The 24,914-nt window shown below is 19.0% G+C and overlaps 1 protein-coding gene across 1 annotated transcript in view; it reads right to left on the bottom strand.

Moving 5' to 3' along the window:
* Window positions 1-24,914, bottom strand: part of LOC100576187 (E3 ubiquitin-protein ligase AMFR) — a 68,729-nt gene that overhangs the window by 8,323 nt on the left and 35,492 nt on the right. The window contains exon 3 of the mRNA XM_026442786.1: window positions 2,221-2,478. Coding sequence (XP_026298571.1) covers window positions 2,221-2,478 — 258 coding nt within the window. The remainder of the gene's footprint in view (window positions 1-2,220; window positions 2,479-24,914) is intronic.

The raw sequence follows: 24,914 nt of genomic DNA, 5'->3' as shown, positions 1-24,914 counted from the left end.
TAAATGATAAGTTCAGATTTTTAAATAAATTTTAAAACTATTATATAGATTATTTATTATAGTGATTTAAATTTATTTATTTTTATTTGTGTCGATATATTTAAAAATTTTTATTTCAATTGAATGTAAAAAAGTGATCTTTTAACGTTATTTATTTCTATGAATTTTAATATATATATCAATTTTTTATTTAATGATTTGTAAATAATTTATATGAGCAATTATCTAAAATAATATTTTTTTAAATGATAAATAGATTTACAATTATATTGATATTTTTATAATCATCATTAAATTTTATTCATTTAAATTTAATTTAAAGTTAATCTGATTTTGTTCATTAAATATCTAATCTATAAGATAAGAATTCTATTATTTAATATAATTATTTAATATTAGATTTTTATTTTATAAATTTATAATTTGATTATAAAATACTAAAAATATTAACAAGTTTTTTGCCTTAACTTATCTTGTGTAAAAAAAATAAAAATAAACTTGAAGAATGAAATTACTTTCATTTTATTATATAATTTTGATTAGTATTAACGAATATAGTTATTTTAAAATATAATTATAAGCAAAAAATTTTTGAAATTTAACTTTATTTTTTACTTTAAATTTATTAAAAGATTTTTCAATTCATATTATGTTGTTTTTTCTAATAATAAACATAAATCAATAAATCAATAAAAAATATAATCAATAAAAAGAATTATTTAATGATTTTATTGTGTGAATTTGAAATATTTCTAAAATATAAGAATCAAAAATATAAAAACAAATATGTAAAATATAAATTGGTTGAAAATTTTAATATAAAAATAAAGAATTTGATTCCGTTATGCAATGAATTCGAGTTAATTCCGTTAGTATAATCAAATAGACATAAGTAGGTTACTATTACCTTTCTCAATACACGACAATTCAATTTTTTAAATATATTGTGTATTCGTCATTTTTTGATATTTTAAAATATTAGATAATAGAATAATAAAATTACATTTTAAATTTATTAATAATATATATAACAAATAATATAATAAATAAAAATAAAAAAATTATTTAATTTGAAATGTAATTAATTTTGAAAATTAATTTCTTTATTACAAACTTTATTTTATTATTAGTATAATGATTATATATTGTATTGCAATATTTTTTTAATATATTATTATTATTATTGTTGTTGTTGTTGTTTTTATTATTATTATATTTATATATTCATTTTTATGCATCATTCATATTAAATATTTACATATTATTATATATTTTATATGAATATATAATATAAATTTTTACATTGTAAAATTTATCTATAATATTCTTCAGTGATATATATCTTATATATAGGTTATATAGGATATTAACATATTCAACAAGAAATAAAATTGATTTTAAAGTTTAAAATAAATAAAAGTTGATATACAAAAATATCGCTTGAGATTTAATGAATTATAAGTAGTTGAAGTTAACGTTAAATGAAACGAGATAAAAACAGAGCGAGGTGATATGATAGAGACAGATCTATTTCATTCTATTTTATCGCGTTTTACATAAATTTCAATTATAATTGAGCAAATAAATTTCAATTTTTGTGTTTATTTTTATGAATATGTTAACATCCTGGGTATATTTTTATAAAAATTTATGTAATGTAATTTTTATAAAAATTATGTATATATGTATATATTATGTATTATGTATATGTAAAAGATTCAAAAATAAAAAATTTCTTATCAAATAAATTATTATGTTTAAAATATTGAAAAACAACAAAATAAAATTATTTGTATAATTTAAAAATTTAAAAATTATTCTACATGCATTGATTCGAAGATCATAGTTAACCATTTATTCGAATTGATCAAACATATAACTTTACAGTTGCAAAGTAGTTGGAATAAGTAACTAACATTGATTCATTACGGAAATACATAAAACACGTGTAAGTAAAAGATATTGCATAGCGTAACATACGTTTAAGAAACGAAATAATGCGTTTAGAAATATTACATAGTATGATGTAATTTTTGAAGAGCGTGTCAATTTAATTAATCATCTGTTTCAATTTCATTATTAATAACTAATTATATTAAATTATTTCATTACATTATATTATATTACGTATTAATTAAAATATAAATTTATGTAAAATGTAATTTTTCGAATTGTAGACAGAAGTCAATTTAATGGTGTTGCACAATAAAAGTTACTTACGTATTCGAATCGATCTTTGCAAAGTTGACTGAGGAGACTTAGGAAGCCAAGCGCGGTGAACCAAGCCCACCATAAAACCACCTCATCCATATATTGCACATTCAGTACACCAAATACGAAGATGAATTTGTAGAAAACAAAATTCCAGAATTTATCCTTCAGATGCTGTCTCTCGGATGCTCGAAGCTCGCCGAAAACAAGTTTTTGAATTGTTTTACCGAGCAAAACCAGAACGCAATATGCCATATTAATCAAAGTCTGTTGAAAATAGAAATAATTATTTATAATATAATATTTTATATTTTTAAAATAGAGTAAATCTAGTATAGATAGACTTTGTAGAGATGGATCGATTGCATAACTTCTGAAATATCCGTTTGATATTACAATTATTAACTTAGTTTAATTCTATTAGTTACGTTTTAAATATTAAGAAATTTATTTAATTAAGTTATGCTTATGTAACATATAGTATATATCATTTTTTCAATTTCAATTGAGTGTAAAAATTTCTTATATACAATTTATCTTCATAAAATGTATATTTATATCGATTGAAAGCATTCTTAAAATGATTCTTACTTCAAAATTTTTTGAATATTTATTGCAACTATCTTATGTATTTTATATAACTAATTTTAAACCAATCTACTAATTAATTAAAAATAGAATTATTAGACTAAATGAAAAAAGGGTAATTGAATCACTATTTTTGAATAAAAAGTATGTGAGAAACTAATCTATGATCTAATATCTAATGATGAAAAAAATGTTGTTATGTATATGGATAACGGATGTTGAAATGAAAATGAGTGTCGGATGAAAACATTACAATACAATAAAAAAAATATATAATAGAACAAAATATCATGATTATTTTAACTATTACATGAAAGCTAAATAAAATATTAAAATATAGAATAATAAAGAACATAAATTTATTTTATTTCTTAAATAAACTTAACTAAACTTATTTCATTTCTTTTAAAATTACTCTGATTGCAATATATATTTTAAAAAATTATAAAAATTTTTAATACTATGTCATATTCATATATAATACTATATCATGTCATATTCATATTTCATATTCAATTTCCGAAATCTCATCCAATGTCTTATGTTTATTTTGAACATCTTTACGTTGTTTTTAAAATTTAAGTTTCGGATATTTTAAAATCAATTTAAATTGCTTATATGATTGAGTTTTATTTACAAAGTTATAAATAATTTAAATTTACTACATTTTATGATGAAAATAAAGACGTTTTTCTTTAAAGTCATATCGCTTTAAAGCAAATTTAAAATCTTTAATTTTAATTAATTTAATAAATATATAAATCTCAATCAATATTTATATATATATTTATATATTTTATATATAAATTTTTGTGTTTGTTTTGATCTTTAAAATTGATTTTTCAAAAATATTCCACGAATAAAAATATTAATATCCTAATTATAATGTATGGTATGTATTAGTTTTATGTATTTCCATATCCATTAGTAATAAAATAAGAATAAGCTATAAATAGAAACAATAAGCTATAAATAGACGTAAGCTATAAGGAGTAGTTTCATTTTCTAAGATAGAATTTTATTTTTTCTTTTCTGAATCCTGCTAATATTTCCTTATTTTTTTTTTTTTTTTTTTTTTTGGTATTTTTATAATTTGGAGGAATTAAAATGGAAATACCTAACATGACAATAAAAAAAAAAAAAAAATGTGAAAAAGATAAAATAAAAACAAAAATGAAAAAATATATACAAAATATTATTTAATTTTGCAAATAAATCTTAAATATTTTTATACTTCCCAAATATGTATAATTTTAAAAATAATAAAATCTTATATTAGATTCCTAAAATATTTATAAAAGTATTGAAAATATTATTTCCGGACATTTGGAATATATGTAAAGATTATCGACACAGCATATCTTCAGGATGTTCCATTTTATAAATAGAATATATTTTTCTTAAATATATAATTTTAAGTAAAGAATTATTTATATTATTAAAATTTAAATAATTTTAATACTTATAAATAATTTCATATTTTACAATAATATATTTTTAAAATAATAAATATATATAAATAAAAACAATAAAAGAATTAAAAATAATATTAATTATTAATTGTTATTGGCAAGAAATAATGATAAAGTTTAAAATGCATTTGAATAAAACAAAAACTGAGAATAGTGAAAAATTTGGAATTAATAACAATGAAATATCTGTTTGAAAATAGAGAGAAAAAGAAAAAAAGAATAACAAATAAAGAAAAATAAATAAAAATAAGATTATAGAATTATGAGATATAACAAAAAATTATGAGATATAATTAAATAATATATGATATTAATAACGCTAAATAGATAACAAAAATTATATAGATAAGTTTGGATTATTATAGATCACTTTTAATCTAACTATTACATGATCCATATTCATTCGAGGATTAAAGAAGAGGATTAAAAGAAATAATATTTCTTAATATTCGTTTGAAAATTATGAAACAGCGAAGAAACTTACGAGGAAACTAATATGGAAAGCTAGGAAGTTAGGAATAAAAACATTATTCTCATTGCAGCTTTTTTTTGACATTCATAAATAAATGCTTGTACACTATTACATTGGTTTGAATTTGCCGCAAGTAGTCTTGTCAGAAATTCTAAATTTTCAATATGATATCATTCAATATGATCTGGAAATTATAATACATATTATTATTATACAGTCTATTGGCACGTGTATATAAGATATGATTTTATGTGACATTAAATTATGACTTTTGTGATCACGACATTAAATGTCATGACTTTTGCATTGTCATAGCATTGAATTGTTATTGCAACATACAATGTCATGCTGTTATGCAGTGTCACGACAACGAAAATCATGACATTTAGTGAAAACTATATTTAACACATGACAGTTCCAATAAATAATATAGGTAATGCAATCATATTATTTTCTTTCCTATTAATTAGTTTTTTCCTTCTCTATTATTTCCAAATGAGAATGCAACTTCACGTACTGAAAATCGAGTTTCGACACTCACTTTATTATAATAGCATTCTTAAACGTGAAAACATATATATATATATATTTAAGATTAGACAGGAACAGCAAAAAAAAAATAAATAAATAATCTTTTTTATTCGGAATGTAAAATTCAATCTTATAGATACAAAAATTCATCGATTTGAAATATCATGCATTATAAATAATTAGATGAAAATAACTAATATTTATTTTTAAAGATTTTAATTATAATACATAAAATTATAAAACATTACAAATTTATTGAAAAGATGATTTTGATTGTAATACTAATTATCAGTACATATCTATTTTTGAGAATGTTTTGACTAAAATCGATTATAAAACATTATAAGAAATAAAAAAAAAATAGATGTGGCTAAATGTTTTAGAAATATGTGTAAATAAATAAGAAATAAGAAATAAATTAAAAAAAATTACTGGCAATTAGAGACAATTTTTATAATTTTTGGAATTAATATGTAAATATTTTATATATTTACAATATATAAAATAAGTATAATAAAAAAAATTATCTATTATTCTACTATTTCATATTCAATAATTCATAAAAACAAGTTCAATAATATAAATAACATTCGATGTTATTTAGCTATATCTCTATATACAAAATTTAAGATATTGTATCAAAAGTTTTTTTATTAATATTTTGAAAACTAATAAAAACCTGAAGCTAAAATTTTAGATTTAAAATTTGCTTCCCTTTTTCTCTAAATTTTATTCAATTGGAAGTATACATAATCTATATTATTATAATTTAAAGAAAAATTATATCAATAATAATTTTCAAATAATAATTTTCAAATAATTTTCCATACAATAAAAATTCAATTTACATACTCCAATTTATATAAAACAAATGCATTAGAATAGGATTAAAAAATTAAAAATATTATATTTACAGACAAGAACAAAGATTTTTAAAAATTAAGTTAGATGACAAATAGAAATAACAAATGAAAGAATTCATATAATTGAGAGAAAAGAATAATTCATGGATGAATGATAAGTTGAATATTAGATTGGAATTAAGAAAAATGAAAAAGAATATTATATATTTAAAAAGATTGTAAAGTATAAATAAACACATAAAAATACATTACACATAAGATAAAAGTTATATTGTTATATGAAAGTGAAAGTAGATAAATAGATATAAATGGAGAAAGGAAATTAAAAACTTGATAAAATAATCTTTTTTAGGAGACATAGATTTAATCGTCTGGATTAAACATAACATTAGAGATAAATCTAATAAGAAACAGCTAAAAGACATAATATTAATAAAATTTAGTTTAAAGAGAATTTATAAGAAACTTGGATAAAAATTATATTTCGTGATATAATCATAATAAGTGTAGTCATAATAGTGTAATTTTACCATATTTTCTATTAATGACAGAACAGAAAAAATATAATAAATATAGCAAATATGAAAAAACATATAAATATAGTAAATATTATAGTATAATATAATAAATATGAAAAGAATACTTTAAATGTAAGTTAAGAAATGACAATATAATAATGATATGATATAATGATAATAGAGAAAGAAAGAAGTATATAATAAGTTATATACTTGTGATATATTTTTATCTATTCTAAAAATTTAAAATAAATTATATATATATTATATATTAATATTAATTAATATATTAGTTAAGCGTATAAGCAATTGACATTTTGATAAAGAGAAGCGAAAATAAAATGAGATAGTTCTATTTCTGTCATATTATCAACTTGTTCTGTCTTCATCTCGCTTCATTTAATGTAAACTTCAATTGTTTATAACTTAACAAATAAAACTTAATAGATATTTTTTCACATTAATTTCTATGATTATTTTGGCTTTTAAAAATGACTTAAAGAATGCCTGCAAATTTATTAACATCCAATATTTATGTTTTTATATTTATATTTTTTATGGTAATATAAAGACATGAAGTATGTGCAGAATATATTAACTCTAAATTTACGGACATTGACTATATACCTTTTTTTTATTGAAATCCATCTTTTTGACGGGTATGTTAAAATGCAATTTTTTGTAAATTATTTATTTAAAATTTATAGATTTTTATTTATTGTTGTCTTTAATACATTTTTTACATGTAAACTCTATCTTAAATGTATATTTTTCGCATATATGTTAGATTTAATGCAAATATAGTTAGAGACTATACAAGACTCCAAATACTGAATTGAAGTATTTTATTCGTTGATGGTTTGTCTAATTCTTTAGCTGCAAGAGAAAATTCTTTCGAATTTTATTTACTTCAATAATTTCTTTGTATAATAATCCAGATATTGATGGTTACCAAATCTAAAAACAATTATAAAAAATATGAAAGGGCTATCTATGGGATCCTGTTTTTACAGTATTTTCTTCATTATCACTATTTTTTATTTCACTTTCGCTTTCAATTTGAAATAATATGCATTTTTTTTCTTTTACGGTATTGTGATATATGTATTGTGATAATTTTCATTTCCATTTGTCAGAATTTTCAATTTCATTTGTATCAAATTTTTTCTCACTTTTGCATAATTTATATCAGAATCCGATTTAGATTGATCTTCATTTATGCTGGTTATTCTTTTTATTATTATTATTATTATTATTATTATTATTATTATTATTATTATTATTCTTTTTTATCAATTCCATGTTTTTTGAAGATTTGTTCATAATAATATAAACATAAAAAAAATATTTTTTTGGATAGATTTTGAGAATATTTTTAAAAATTCAAATTTTCACTTACGAAAATAAATTTTTGCTAAATTTCCAAATAACTTATTTTTTTTTTTTTTTTTTTTTTTTACAAAACGCACTATTGAAATTATCTCTCACATAAATCTATTTGTTTTATATATAATATAATAAGACAGATAATATGTTATTATAAAATAATAAGACAGATTCACTTACAAAAATCATTTCTTTTCTCTGTAAAATTCACTGTTGAAGGGATTATTTATTATCATATCACAATTATAAACAACTTGTTTGATTATGTATTTATTGTTAAACATTATTTGTTTGGTGTTATTTTTTCTTATTCTCTGCTATTCTATTTTTATTATTTAATAATTATTTTAATAATTGATCTATATAAATTAACTCTCAAATTGATAGATTTTTATAAAAATAGATATACATCTAGAAATAATAAAATATAAATATTTCAAAGAAAACAAATAGAAATATATCATTAAAAACCAATAGATAATGTTTAAAAAATAATATTTGCATATTTAGAATTTTTGAGTATAAAATCGAAAACCTGTCAAATTGACAGGTTCTGTAAATCTAGGTTCTGTAATTCTGTTAAATATTATACACATATATTAATTTATATTTTATACACATATATTAATTTATGTAATATTATATACATATAATTATTAGTAATATATATAAATATTATAATTAATAATATAATAAAAATAAGTAATAAAAATAAAAATTAGTAAAAAGTAAAAAAAAAAATATGCTTAAAAAAATAATTTCAAAATTTTTAAAAAATGATAAAATTTTATAAAAACTATTTTTTGTGTATTAAAAAATCTGGAAATTTTAGAAACAAATTTTTTTCGTTATGAGAAATTACAATTAAATAATTTTGATTCTTTTATCTCCTATTATTGTACATAATTATTTAATGCAAATTTTAATCAAAAATTTAATTTCCTACATATTACACGATACTTATTTGCATTACATATATAATTTATTTATTTATGTTATTATTTTCAAAATTATAATATCTCATTTTCATTAAAATATTTTAATATTCAAACTTTAATGATGATATTTAATTATAAAATCAAAATAATTAAATTATAAAATATTGAAGTGATAAATTGAACTATTTCCCTTTTTTAATGCTTATTGGTGTTCTGATAAATTTTTAAATAAAATATATATGTTTCGATAGTAAATTATAAACAAAAAGTTGGAAAATTTTAAAAAATAATTTTAATATATAGCGTTAATGAATAATGAAATATTTGTATAATATAAATATGAATATTTCTTGTATTTACGATTTGTTTATTTATTAGTGTTAAATGTTTTAGATACTTCGAATACATCAGAGAAAAACCATTTTCTCTTTGGCAAAGAAGATTTGGCAAGAAATATATAGCAACTGATAATACATAAATCGTACATGGTTTGCCAAATGATAGTATTAATTTTAGTTTTAGTTGAAGCTTTGGTTATTTTAATTTTAGATTCTTTGACTACTGCGCATTTTAACAGAATTTAATTTATATATAAAATGTTAATATATTCGTGAAAAATCTTTAGAAAATTATAAAATTATAAAGACTAAAACAAAAATAAGAATTAGTATATAAAACTATCTACTTTAAATCTTATTTATTAAATTATAAGTTATAAATAATTGAAGATTACATTACATTGAAGTAAGATGTAGATAATAATGAAATTGCTTTGTCTCAGTTTTATTGTATTTTATTATACCTTACTTCATTGTTATAATGAACTTAATTATTTATAACTTAATAAATAAATCTCAATCATATTTATATAATTTTTATGTTTATTTTGACTTTTAAGAATTCTCTAAAGATATTCTTAATCCAGATTTCTATTACCAAAAATGCAATTAAGTTCTTTATTTTTATTTTAGTACTATCATTCTAAACGAACTATCATTCTAAACGAAAGATATACATATTTACATTATAAATTGATATTCATATTCAAAGAAACTACAATTAATCTTATCATTTGTGAAAGAAATAATGAGAATAAATAATCTAATGATGACATGAAATGTTGACTCCTAATACATTAGAATGTATGTATACATATATATTCATTACATTTTAATGTTCAAATTGTTTTTTTGAATTATGAATGGCATAGAATTAATATAATATTTTTGTTTGATTGTTTTAAAATTTTAATTATGAATTTATTTTTTTGTATCAATACTTTTAAACGAATATTAATCTATTTTCCTAATCATTTTTTGTTTGCATGGAATAATTATATTTGTCATAGTCAAGCTCGTTTTTTGCGGTTTAAAGAATTTACAACTGAAACATCAATTTTTCTTAATAACAACATCAAAATACATTATAACAATAAAATACATTTGTTTTAAAGAAGAACAAATTATAATTCTTATCTATTTATATATATAAATTTTTTTCTAATAGCCAAAATTTGTAAATTTTTGAATTTAATAATAAATGATAAATCATAATTTTATAAAAAGTAGGAAATTCAATTTTTTTATATTAGGTTTACATAGTTTTTTTTACTCTTTGCATAGTTTCAATTTTTTTTTTACAAGATCTCAATTGATTTCAAATTATTTATGATTTTTGTAAAATTATGATAGAAAATTTTAGGTAAAAAATTAAATAAAATTCTGAGGCTTTGACTTATTAATATAATAATAGATAATAATATGAATAATGTTATGTGTAATATAGTAAAAATATTAAAAATAAAATTTAATTATCTATATTATATAATTAAAATGTAAATGTAAAATGTAAAAATTCAATAATAGTTAAATTAAATAAAGGATAAAAGCGTTCATATTTATATTCAAATATCGATTTTTTAAAAGTAATAATTGCAACAAAATTATTTCATAATATTATCATTTTTTTAAATCGATTATTTAATTTCTTGTAATAATTGAATAGAAATCATACAAAATTTTGCTATAAAAATAAGATAATATTAGGTTATGTAATAAATTCATAAACATATATTTTAATTTAAATATTTATTTCCATAAAGTTTAATCAAATTATTTAGCAAATAAATGGAAAAATAAATATTTACCACACAAAATATTGATAAGATTTATTAAAAATTAATAAATTTAAATTTTGATAAAAAAAAATATATATATAAACTTTATAAATATTATCAAACAATACTTATAATGTTTAGATTATATGAGTTTAAGTTATTTTTAAAAAATATTAGAGTGTCTTATAAGTATTTTTTTTTTTTTTGATACGAAATGAATACACAATATTTGTTGATTTATTGCATTATATATATGAACCGTTCTGCTTTATCACTTTTTTTCATCTCTCAAGAAGCCTCATTATTTCTTTTTTGGAAAAATTATTGGGGTTTATTTGCAAAATATTCCTCGAGATGCATTTTTATTTCGCTTAGGATTTGAAATCGTTTATCATGGAAAGAATTTTTTAATGACAGGAACAAGTAATAATCGGAGCAAGATTTGAGAAATACAGAAAATATGATAAAATGTCCCAATCAAATTGTAATAGCCTTTCTCTTACAGTCAATGCAACATGTACTTTTATTATATATTATTTTGTTGTGATAGCTTCGTCGGTTCGTCAATTTTGGCCGTTTTTTGGCTGTCTTTCAATTTATCAAACTGATATTGTAATATTTTGCAGAATTGATGATTTTCACTTTAAGAAAAGAATTCGTAAACTATACCTTTCCAGTCTTACAAAATAGACGAAAGAACTTTCTTCAAGTGAAGTTTAGGCTTCGCGACAGTTGAAGATCTATTGTCTTCAAATCAAATGCATTTTCAATGCACATTTTGATATAAAATCCAAGTTTCGTCTCCAGTGACAAGTCTTTTTAAAAAAAAATTTCTTTCATGTTGTTAGAAAAGAAAATCGCATATAGAGACACAGTTCATAAGACCAGTCTCCATCAATAGCTATGGAACTCAAACTTTACATAGATTGAAATATCCTATCCTGATTAGGTGATTATATACCGTTGTCTTAAGAATGTTAGAAATGTTGGCATTTATTAATCTTGCGCACAGATTTTCAGCAAACATGATCTTGATAAGATCCATCGTTGTTGAGTGGCCGCTGCGGCTTTTTTTCAAGTCAAAATTGCTAGCTCTAAATCTCTAAATAAGATTTAAATCAATTGCGGATCGTCATAATAGTTGTAGCATTACTTCCGTAAACAGTAAAAATCTCGTTTGCAGTATCATTTGCACTATCATATTTTTTAAAACAATGAAACATAACATGCCGCAAATGCTTTCTTTGCTATCCATATTGAACGACGTAAAAAAAAAATTTTTTATTTGTATCACCAATGAAACGTATTTTAAAAGAGCTCTGGGATGACTGAAACCAATGCCATAAACGGTTAATAAATAAGCCTGCATGTTCATATAAAAATAGCCAATTAAAGTTTCTAGCGTGGTATAAAAGAAATTTATAGGACACCTTAATATATTGGGTTGGCAACTAAGTAATTGTGGATTTTTTTTAGAAAATCAAAGATAATTTTTTCATGGAACTAAATAACTTTATTCTGTAATGTGTTGCCCATTTTGATCAATGACCTTTTGCCATCTTTCAGGCAGCATCATAATTCCACGTTCATAAAACTTCTGGTTTTTATTAGCAAAAAACTGAATTTGATATCATCATCATTATTGAAATTTTTACCATTCAAGGAGTTTTGTAAAGATCGAAACAAAAAGTAATCAGATGGTGCAAGATCAGGACTATATGATGGATGTGGCAAAACATCCCAACCAAGCTCCAATAATTTTTACCGAGTGACCAAAGATGTGTGTGGCCTTGCATTGTCATGATGGAATACAACATCTTTTCGATTTGTCAATTCGGGCCGCTTTTCTTCAACTGCATTGTTTAATTTCGTTAATTGTTCAATGTAGACAACAGAATTGATCGTTCGGTTGGGTAGTAAGAGTTTAAAATAGACAATTCCTTTGTAATCCCACCAAACTGATAACAAAACCTTCTTTTGATGAATACCAGCTTTTGATTATTGAGCTGGTTCACGTGGCCTGCTCCACGATCTTTTCCGCTTGATATTGTTGTAAACAACCCATTTTTCATCGCCAGTTATCAATCGTTTTAAAAATGGATCATTTTCATTACGTTTCTTTAGCAAATCGCAGCTGTTAATGTATTGCGTTAAATGCTTTTCTTTCAGTTCGTGAAGAACCCATGTATTGAGTTTTTGAACATAGCCAAGTTGTTTTAAGTGGTTTTCAATGCATGTATGTGATACATGAAGCTTCTCTGCAATCTCACGAGTTGTACTATGACGATCCGAATCGATTATTGCTTTGATTAGGTCGTCATCAATTTCAACTGGACGACCAGAGCGTTTTTCGTCTTTGAGTGAAAAATCACCAGAACAAAATTTGTCAAACCAATTTTGACACTTTTTTTAAGGCTTCGTCGCCTTAAAACAGCACATAACTTTTTGTGAGCTTGCGATGCGTTTTTCCCTTTGCGAAAATAAAAAAGCAAAATATGACGATAATGTTCCTTTTGATTTTCCATTTTTCAACGAACGCCAAATGAAAACTATGCAACCGATCAAAAAACTTTTTTTACTGATTGACAGCTGAATTGCCAACTATCAAATAACAAAATGTGTTTTACATTTGGATTATGCCAGCAAACCTAAAAATTCAACTGAAGCCATCTATGAGTGAAATCCGCAATTACTTAGTTGCCAACCCAATAATAAAAAGTTTATAAATATCAATAATGTAACTGTATATTTTAATTTATATAATTTTCAATACTCAAATATACATCAAAATATATAGATTCGGATATATTAAAAATTATGGATAAATGGAAATATTAATATATTAATTATATATGTGTCTTTGACATTCATCTCTAATTGATATATGTTTTATATCTATATTTATATAATAAATTGAATAAATCGAAGAAATATATTTTATCAAATAAAAAAAATTGTTTTTTTTTACAAATAAATTTTAGTATCATAGTATTTCATTGGATATATAATAGATATAATAATCAATAATAAGAATAATAAAGAATAAGTTTCTTTTTATAATTGCAAATTCTTATACATAATTTTATGATTAAAATATATTCTAAACTTAAATCTATCTAAAATATCAAATTATTTTAAAAATATTAAATATTAAATTATTATATATATAGATATTTTTTAACAACAATATATATAACACAATACAATATTATATTATTCTATGTGTATAGGATCTTTTATATCTATATAATATATAATAAGATAAAAATATCAGATAGGAGAATTTTCGATATATAATAGAACAATTATTTCTTTTTTTATATTAAATTTTATTTATTTGAATGAAAATTAATAAAATTGTTTCAATGTTTAATAATTCTACAATTTGATTACTAAATAGTACAATTTTAATTTTTTAAATAATAATTTAATATATAAACTTTTAATAATAGTAAAATTTATTAAATATTTTATATTTATTATTATTATTTATAAATAATAATCTGAGAAATTTACATGCTGCATATAATTTTTAATTAATTATTATATTTTTGTATTTTAATGTTTGTGATTATAAATGGAATTAAATATAATTATCGAATCTTATTTAATTGATTTGAAACATTACAAACATTATTACATAAAGTATTTTAAACTTTTATTTGGTTTTCCACGATTTTGTTTTAAAATACTGCAAATCAAAATATTATATAATAATGATTAACTGCGATCAAAATAGCTTTATTTTATATTGAACAATAAGAACATGAACTAATATTGCTTTTTTAAGACATTTATGGAATTATAATTATCACTATCTTAACAATAATATCATTAAGATATACATAAGTAGAGTTTCTATTTTTCCTTATTCAAATTTATTATTAATAATATTGTTAATAGTTATTTATTGATAAACGATATTTTATTGAGTTTTCGATATATTCAAAATATTTTTTAAGATATTGCAAATTAAATGACTTAAATAAATTACAATATAGTTTCTTAATAAAGTCTATTTATTATTGCAACTTATTGCAAATAATATTTTCTTATCACTTCTATTCTTTTAATAATATTATCAATATTATTGAAAACTGTTACTATTATTATTAAGATATTGATAATCGATAATTTATTTCATTATAAAATGCAGTAGCAAAGAAGAAGAAAAGATATATAAAATATATATAAAGTAGATTCATTTTTTTAAAATTTAATAAAATTTTCTCTTAATTAATTAGTTAATTAAATAAAATGCAAAGTAATAGATTTAATAATAAGATATGTTCATATATGAAAAATGGAATTCAATGATATAATATATTTTTTGAAATTTTCGCTAGTTTAACTTAAATTAGATTAAATTAGATTAAGTTAGGTTAAATTATGTAATGAAAGGAGAAAGAAAAAATATTCGAAAATTAAAAATATATTGAATTCAGATTATGTTTAATTTATGTTATTATTATGTTTAATTTATATAATTATAACGATAATTTCCTAAATTCTGAAACTAATACAAATTTTTAGATTTTAAATTGAAATCTTGAAGAGATTCAAGATGCAATAATCGTTTTCTCAATAATTGAAAATGTATAAATAGTTCAAATGATGTATTGGAATAGATTCGGGTAACTATTACAAATCATCAAAGAATTTTCTTACATAAATCTAAAAATTTCATCATCATAAAGAATAATCTATAAATATATATTTTTTAAAATTATTTAATATAATCGAATTATTGTTTATACACTCTTACATTTTCTTATTTATTCTGTAAGAAAATAAAAATTTAATAATTATATTAAAAATAAGAAAAAAATTTAATAAAGATGAGTTAAAATTAAACAATTTTCTTCATGTATTTCATTCCTATTTTAATACATAATATAAATTATCTTATCATTATAAGTGTTAAAAGAAGATTGCTTATATAATATATATATAATGAAATTCAGAAATTTTTTCAGATTATTGTAGAACAAAATCTAGTAATATAACAAAGCTTTGAAATAAAAAAGAATTTGTTTTTTTTTTATATTATTTTATAATTATTGAAACTTTTGATTCAGATTTTGCAGAAAAAAATGAAATAAAATTATAAGTTTTTTATTTCTAATTATATAACATTTGGTAATATTTTACTAAATAATAATTTTCGATTAAAAAAAATAATTTTTTTTGATCTTTTACAGTTCTTGAGTTATAACAAAAAATGAAAAATAATCGAATTTTTGTGGATTAATTTTGCTTGGAGTGAATTTAAGCAGTAAAAAAATAATACATGTGCACTTACATATACACTATGTAGCTCGAAAATTTCAAAATTTTTCGAATTTATGGAATATATTTATGAAAATCTTTCTTTATAAATATTGTAATACTTTTATATTGTAAATAAATAGTATTATATTATCGTATGTGATTATTCATCATTAAACTATTGTTTTGTATACATGTTGTTATAAATCATATTATGCAACGTTATGTCTAATTCTATATTTTTGTTTCTTTTACAATTTTTGATTATTAATATTAAAATAAAAAAAGAAATCAGTATAAATTAATTTTTTTTGAAAAATTTTATACCAATCAAATTATATTATATTTATATATATTCCATCATTATAAATTATAATTTTTTTTTATTTTACTTATAATATTATTATTGTAAATGAAATATATATAATAAAATATATATTAAAATAAATATATATATAAAATATATATATAAAATAAATTTTATTTTATATATAAATATTTTATTTTTAATGAATAGAAATTTTAAATTTTAAATTAGAATTCTATTTGAAATAGAAATTCAAAAGATTATATTTATAATTTATAATTTTGTATCATTGCAATATAAAAAAAATTACCATATGAACATAACATAATGAATTGTTTCTAGTATTAGAATATTATTATTTAATAATATAATTTTCTGAATTTTCAAAATATTATATGAATGTATTAATAATAATGCTTCGTAATATTGGATGATGATTAATATTGTAAGATGAATATATGAAGCAAAATTAAATAAATCAATTCAAATATACTTAAATATACATGAATTATTTATATATATATTAAAACACATTTCAAATTGTTTCATATATATTCTATTTATTAATGTATTATTAATATATTTGTATGAAATAAATACAATTTTATCTATTTGTTATATGTTATTTGTAATTTAAAATATCTTCATTAAAGTAAAATTAGGAAATTTTTTTCGATTTTTTATGTTTTAAATAGATACGAAATAATTGCAACAACTTAATAACATTCATTAAAAAAATTATATTTCTGTTTTATATAATTAAAGATTTTAACAAAAAATACTTAAGAAGATACATAAAAAGGAAATTTATGTTGTATATGTTAGTACTCTTCTTAAATAAATATATTCTATTATCCTTATAATATTCTTTAAGTATATAAAATAGAAAAATGTTTTTTAGCATATAGAACTTCAGTATTTGTCATTGATTAGAAAAGTATATAGTCATATATAAGTATGTCGATCAAAAATTTATAAAATAATGATAATAATCTATTCATAGTTTTCAATTATTATTAATAAAAATATACATTATTATTATTATTATTATATTCTTGCATTTTGTTTATAGCTAACGCGATAATCACATTTATTTTTGAGTGCTTATTTGAAAAAAATAATACACGTATTTAAAAAGTGCATAATTAGTAAATAACGATTAAAAAATCATAACATATTTGACAAAATTGAAATTTTTAAATATAATAGGTACGAATATAAAATTGATATTATTATGATTGTAATTTCGGTCACTTTTTTCATGAATTTTTTCAAATCTCTACTAACATATATAAGTATAAATTTTTAGAGTTTTTAAAAAAATCAAATTTGAAATGAAGAATTAATTTTATTTTATTTAAAAATTAGTTTCTGAAAACAGAATTTTAGAAATTATTGATTGTATTTGTAATTATTTTGACTATATATTGTCAATATATATTCAATCTTTTCTTAAAAAATAAAGATTTAAACATAAATAATAAAATTTTATTCTATTTTTTGCTTATTATAGAATAATCATATAGAATAATCGTATAATTTAGTAATTGATAGTTTATTCGTATCCAATCAAAAATTAGTTAATTTCATTTGTATTTAAAAAGTTTTCATGCTTAATTTTCTGAAAATAAAATCTTATTTTATTTTATTTTTTTGTAAGAAATTATTCTTCCCATATATTATTCGATCAGACTCTATATATTATATATTTTATATTCTCTAGACATAAATCTAAACAAAGAGAAGTGTAAAAAATATTATAAAATAAGTTATATAATATATATAATCCAAAATTTTAAAAATATAAATTTTAAATTTCAGAATTCTCTCTATCTTTTATTACTTAGTAAAATTATATCATTATATCATTAACATTTTGACATTCAATTGAAATAATTTGAATGACCAAACAAATAAATATTTCACTTAAACATTCGTCGCTATCTCTATTAGTTCTTGGAATCTTGCAATCATCTTCGTGTTGAATTAAACATTTAACGCTTATAACTCAAATCTGTATTTATCAAGTATTTATATCTCACTCATATTCATTTCTTCTTTCTACTTCTATTGAATTTGTAGAAATTACTCCCCTCTTAAATGTCATGATTGCGAATGCTTAAGTGAATAATAATTTTTAATTTTTATAGCATTTAGTTTTTATCATTATAACTTCGATATTACAGTGATATCGAAGTGTTTCTTTGAAATAAATATTCGAATAATGATTGACTACGTATTCGTGTCAAGTATATGTTGTATAAGCAAAATAGAATGTAGTATGAGTGTACATATATTTTTATTAATATCTCGAAAATTATAAATTTGCAGCAACTTGAATCATTATCATTATAATTCTTGTTTATAAGTTTTCGATTGATATTTCCTTTTCACTCTTTCGATGTCTCATATATTAAAATGGAGTCAATGTTTCAAATAAATATTATTGAGTTTGACAACAACTATCTAAATAACAAAAAATTAATATATCATTCCATTTAAGAAAATTGCAAGCTATATTTCTTTTATTTTTCGAGATATTTATCTTTAATCTTTATATCTTATATCTTTATATCTTTAAAATTTTTTTCACTTTGAATGATTAGCTCCAATAATAGTCTAATGTACAATGAAAGAAAAAATTTTTTATATATTTTTTAAAATAGAATAATTTTTACTAAATGATATGTAAAAAAAGCAATATAAATCTATATATGTGAATAAAATTTTATTAATATGCGATTAATATTGTTATGAATTATAAATAATCGAAAATATTGAAATTCGTAATTTTATATAATTTTCGATTTACAATTATAATAAAATAATCTGAAATTTTTATATCTTTCGATATCTATAGCATTTTAGTGTGTTCAATTTCGATAAAATTTTGAATATGTACATATAACTTTTTCAAATTTACAAAAAATATGTTTTAAATTTTTATTCTTCAAAATTTCAACTAATAATAATTTAAAAAATTTTTTTTATATATTATATAATTATATATTATCTAATTATATTATCTAAAGTAATTCTTTTTAATATCTCAAAAAAAGTTGTCTGTTCAATTTTAAAAAAATTATTTAAATTATAATTTTAAAGAATATATATGAATATTTTCTTTCTCATTGTATATATATGTCATATCGAAAAAGCAGTCATTTCGAAGAAATCTGTTTTTTTGTAATATTTTTACTTTATAAATACTTTTATTACAAGTTTCGATTTTTTAATGAATAGTAAATGCAAAGGAAATTCAAATAATTCCTCATATAATAGAATATTTATGGATATTCGAAAACTATTTTGCGAGAAAAAAGATCAAGTAATAAGTCATAAAATATTTACGAATTGCTTGCAAATAATGTTTATAAATGATTTATAAACTTCCTATCTATATGAATATATATTTTAAGATAACAAATGGAGAAATATAAGATAATATAAGATAGAAATACGAGCTATTAATATTTTTACCTGTATACAAATTATATTTCAAATATTATAACAACTAAAACATTTTTCTATAGCAATTATTTTTTTTAAATATATATTTAATGGACGTTTTATGTTTCAACTATAATAGAAAGTTTTTATGTGCGTTTATTGAAGTGAAATTTGTTTAGATTTGTTTAGATTATTTTGTGATTTTTTAAAAAATAAAAAAGCTAAGTCATATTATAATAATCATAGTTTTAATAGATTAGTGAAAAATTTAAAGATTGAACTATTTTGATTATAATATAATAATAGAAAATATAATTCAAAATAGTAAATTGATAAAAATGTGAGATTTATTTGATTCATAGTAATATGATTAACTTTTTAGAAATTTTCAGAAGATTTTGAAAACGAATTATAAAGATACATATGATGCTAATTATAGGCCTATCATATTTGTGTGGAAACACAATTTATATTTATTATATATATTATATTTATATCAATAATGTAAGACAAAATAAATTGTTTATTTCATCTAATTAATCTTTTATTATATTTGATACTATTTATTATATTTATATATTAATAAAATCTTTTTATAATATTTTATATATAATATTTTAACACAATTTTATAATTTATTTTCCTCAAACCAGTGTTTCATATTACCTAAATTTATTAATCTGTAATCTTTACTAACTAAATGTACTCAGATTTTATTAAAAAAAAATGAAAATTCTCATTCCATAAGATCTATAATATTTATTTTATATAAAAAGATAGTTTTTTTATGATTTTTTTATTCATTATTGAGATTTCCTCAAAAAATAAATATGAATATATGAATATCGCATATTCATATCTTTTTCTCTATAATATTGACTTTCTGATATATCATATAGAGTAATTATAATTAATATTAATTAATCAATATTAATTATAGATAATATGATTAAGATATACAGATAGAACTAATTGAAATTTTTACTTTTTTTGATTATAAGTTATTATTAAAGCATGCAAAAATGTTATCTGTAATAAATTGTAATAAAAATAAATAAATTTTATTGAAAAATTATATTAGTTAACTTAAATCACTTCTATTCATGTTATTGATATTTTAATAATATTTTTATATCAAAAAATTAATGAAATATCCATAGATAATCGTCATCAATATCTTTAATAATATATATATATATATATATATATATATATATATATATATGAATAAAATAGGAACTTAAATTTATTTTATAGTCTTATTTTCATCTGTTATTAATATTCTAATAATATTATCGATATATCACAACATATCGATATTTATCGAAATATAGTCAGTCGATAGTCACTTTAGTGTGAAATCATTTTATTTATTATATTAAGACAAAAAACTTTTATATCAAAAAAAAAAAAAAAAAAAAAAATCAAAAAAATAAGTTCTATTCATAAAAAAAAAACTAAATACCATTCATAGAAAAAAATTAAGTGTTTGAAATTAGATCTTAAATGAAATCTAAGCATTACTTTTCTATATAATCTTTATGTTTAGTAAATCATTTATTATAATGCAATTTTTCTATTATCTAATTTATGATAACTATTATTGTTATATATACATATATATTTAACATATATATTTTTTTTTGAAGAAACTATTTTTCTATATTACTTTTCTCTTAGATAAATTTTATATATCTTTGTTTGGAAAGATTGACCCAAAAACATGAGAATCATATAATATAGAGAAAAATCTGGATTATCTAAGAAAAAAATATTACCATATTTTATCCAAGAATTTTTTTACAAAAAACGAATATCAATCTAGATTTTCTATTTGAATTTATTTCTAATATTATTGATAAGAAACGAAAAGATCGTTAAGTTGAAGATGAATATGAAGATACGAAAACATAAAATTCAGAATAGAAATATTAAAAAATGTTACAATCAAATTTCATTCTTATATTTATTATACAAAAAAGTTCTAGGTGAATGCGATTTATTTTTATAAATATATAAATACATATATGTACATAGGAAGTTTTATTTAAAAGAGAAAAAAGGAATATTTTATAAAAAATTGAAATTATAAATATTTTTATTGAAAATTGCTATAAAAACATAATTATTATATTACAGCATTAATAGATTTTTTACAGATGAATATATAGAAGATTATATGAATATAATATCTATATATTTTTTTATAAAAAAATATTAATTAATTTATGTTATTAATTATTAAATTATTAAAATAATTTAATAACATTTAAAAATTAATTTTAAACTTTTTATAATTAATATAGCATATATTATAATTTGAATTTTGTAATATTGTATGCAATGCAGCAAGAAAAATATACAGCAATATTTATCATTTTTTTATCTATCATATAAAAAATAAATTTTATTAAATTTAATTTAAAATATATTTAAAATAAAAATATTATTATTAAAGATATATATCTATTAATAATTTTTTGATATAAATAATTTAATCTTTTTTTTTTTTAGAAAGTAACAAGTACTGGATCGATTAAAATCTTAGGCACTTTATAATTTATTTAACTTTTTACTTTAAAGTAATTATTATTCGCGAGTTTTATGAAACAATTTAAATGAAAATTAAAAAAAAATAAAATTACAGATGCATAAATAGAAGTTCATTTGAACTTTATTTATCGAAATGAAATTTTCATGAATATCCAATTTTAATGAACTCTAATTAAGTTTCTAGTATTTGAATTAGTGTTAAATATTATTTATATGAATATCTGATATAAATAAAAGAAAAATACATAAAACAAATTAACATAATTTGAAAATAAATAAAATTAAATCCATTTATTTAAACAAAACTTTACTTATTTGAACGAAAAATAATAATTGGTAGAATTCTATTATATAAACTGTTTATTTTCTTTAATTTTATAAATATTGTATATATTTATATATTATATATTATATATATTTATATATATAAATGTAATCTTAATATATTATTTATTTAAAATTAAAGAGTTATTTAAAAAAAGTGTTAAAATTTTTATTTCGACAAATTTAAAGTTGAAATTTTATCTATATATATATATATATATATACATATATTTAATATATATTGTTCGTAAGTACTTATTGCTTTCGAGATTTATATGCAGTTTGTTCAGAAAAGTTTCCCAAAGTCCTTTCCTGTTTTTATGGCTAGCAGACCTTTGTTAAACAATGAATGATGTTCTCTAGAATTATTTTTCGTAGGCATATATGATTTGGATATTTCTGTCATACTTCGGTCTGATTGAATTAATTTTAGCATCACATTTTCTAAAGACAGCTGATCCAATGATAGTGGTATTGTTCTGGTTTGAGGAGACTTGTCAGGGGGATGCGCTTACCTGACATCGCTTGTCTTGAATTCTTTGTATATAGATCATTAAGTGAAGAATTTTCCTTGAATCAGGCATTGTTTATTGATTATTGGCGTGTCTCCCTCCATCCCCACCGGAAAACTATGACCCAACTAAATTAGTAAAAGGTTTTTTCTATGTTGAACAATAATGATTACTTATCATCACTTCTAAATAGAGTCTCATGTCTCGTGATCACGTCGTAATCCGACCGTCAGATACGACAATTAGTTTATAAAAATTGTACTCTGACTATCAGATATGATTACGTACGCGACATATGTGAGAGATTTGCTCTCTCTAATAGACAAGCGCTTCGAACTTATATACAGTCAAATATGAAATATCCTAATTATGACTAGTCGAAGGCATTCAATAGTTATTAGCTTATATATATCAAATCATTACAATATTAGTATTGCAAGCGCGATATTCTAAATATATAGAATATATATATATAGAAAAAAAATACTATATAAGTGTAAGAAATTAAAATTTAACTTTTAATAATGTTTAATGTTAATTTTACAGTATTTTTTTTATTTAGAAAAATTTATTTACAAGTTTATTTATAAGTTTTTAATATCCTGAATCTTATACTTTTTAATGTAAGTACAATCATCTATAAATAAATAAATTTATGAATAAGTAAATAAAAAATGTTCATTTTGATCGTGAATTTGCAATACATTGCGCATCGAAGTTGTTAGTAATATTAAAAATTAAAAGATTTTTTTTCTTTTTATTTGACATTTCATTTTCTTTTATTATTTTTTTTATAATTATATATAATTCAGAAATCTGTTTAATAATATATAATTGTATATAATAATATATACAAATATATATAAGATATATATACAAATCTGAATAATAATATAATAATTTGAAAAATCAAGTTATAATAACATAAAATAATAAAATGATAACATAAAATAATAATAATATAATAATATATTTGCAATAATATATTGATTATTAACAAATATTATTATTTTATATAATATAATTGATATAATATAATTATAATATAATATAATCATATAAAAATTTTATATTTTATAAAATATTTCGTCATCTTAATAACCATATATAATAATTAATATAATATGCTTCAAATTATTAATTTTTTGAAATTATTTTGAAATAAAAAAAATTTTCAAATGCAAAAAATTAAATATCTTCATTAATATTAAATATAAACATATAATTTTTTTAAGAAAATGAATATTTATTTCAATTGTTAGAAAATGTTACACTTATATTATTTAAATGAAATATTTAATATGAATATACATCTCGTTAACTGATTAAAACCAGCCAACTAAAAAAATTAATATTTTTGCATTTAGTTTTTAGAATGAATATTAAAAGACAGTTTGAATCAATT

Source organism: Apis mellifera, linkage group LG9 (genome assembly GCF_003254395.2).
Source record: "Apis mellifera strain DH4 linkage group LG9, Amel_HAv3.1, whole genome shotgun sequence".
Lineage (NCBI taxonomy): Eukaryota > Metazoa > Arthropoda > Insecta > Hymenoptera > Apidae > Apis > Apis mellifera.
This window is presented reverse-complemented; position numbering and strand designations above follow the sequence as displayed.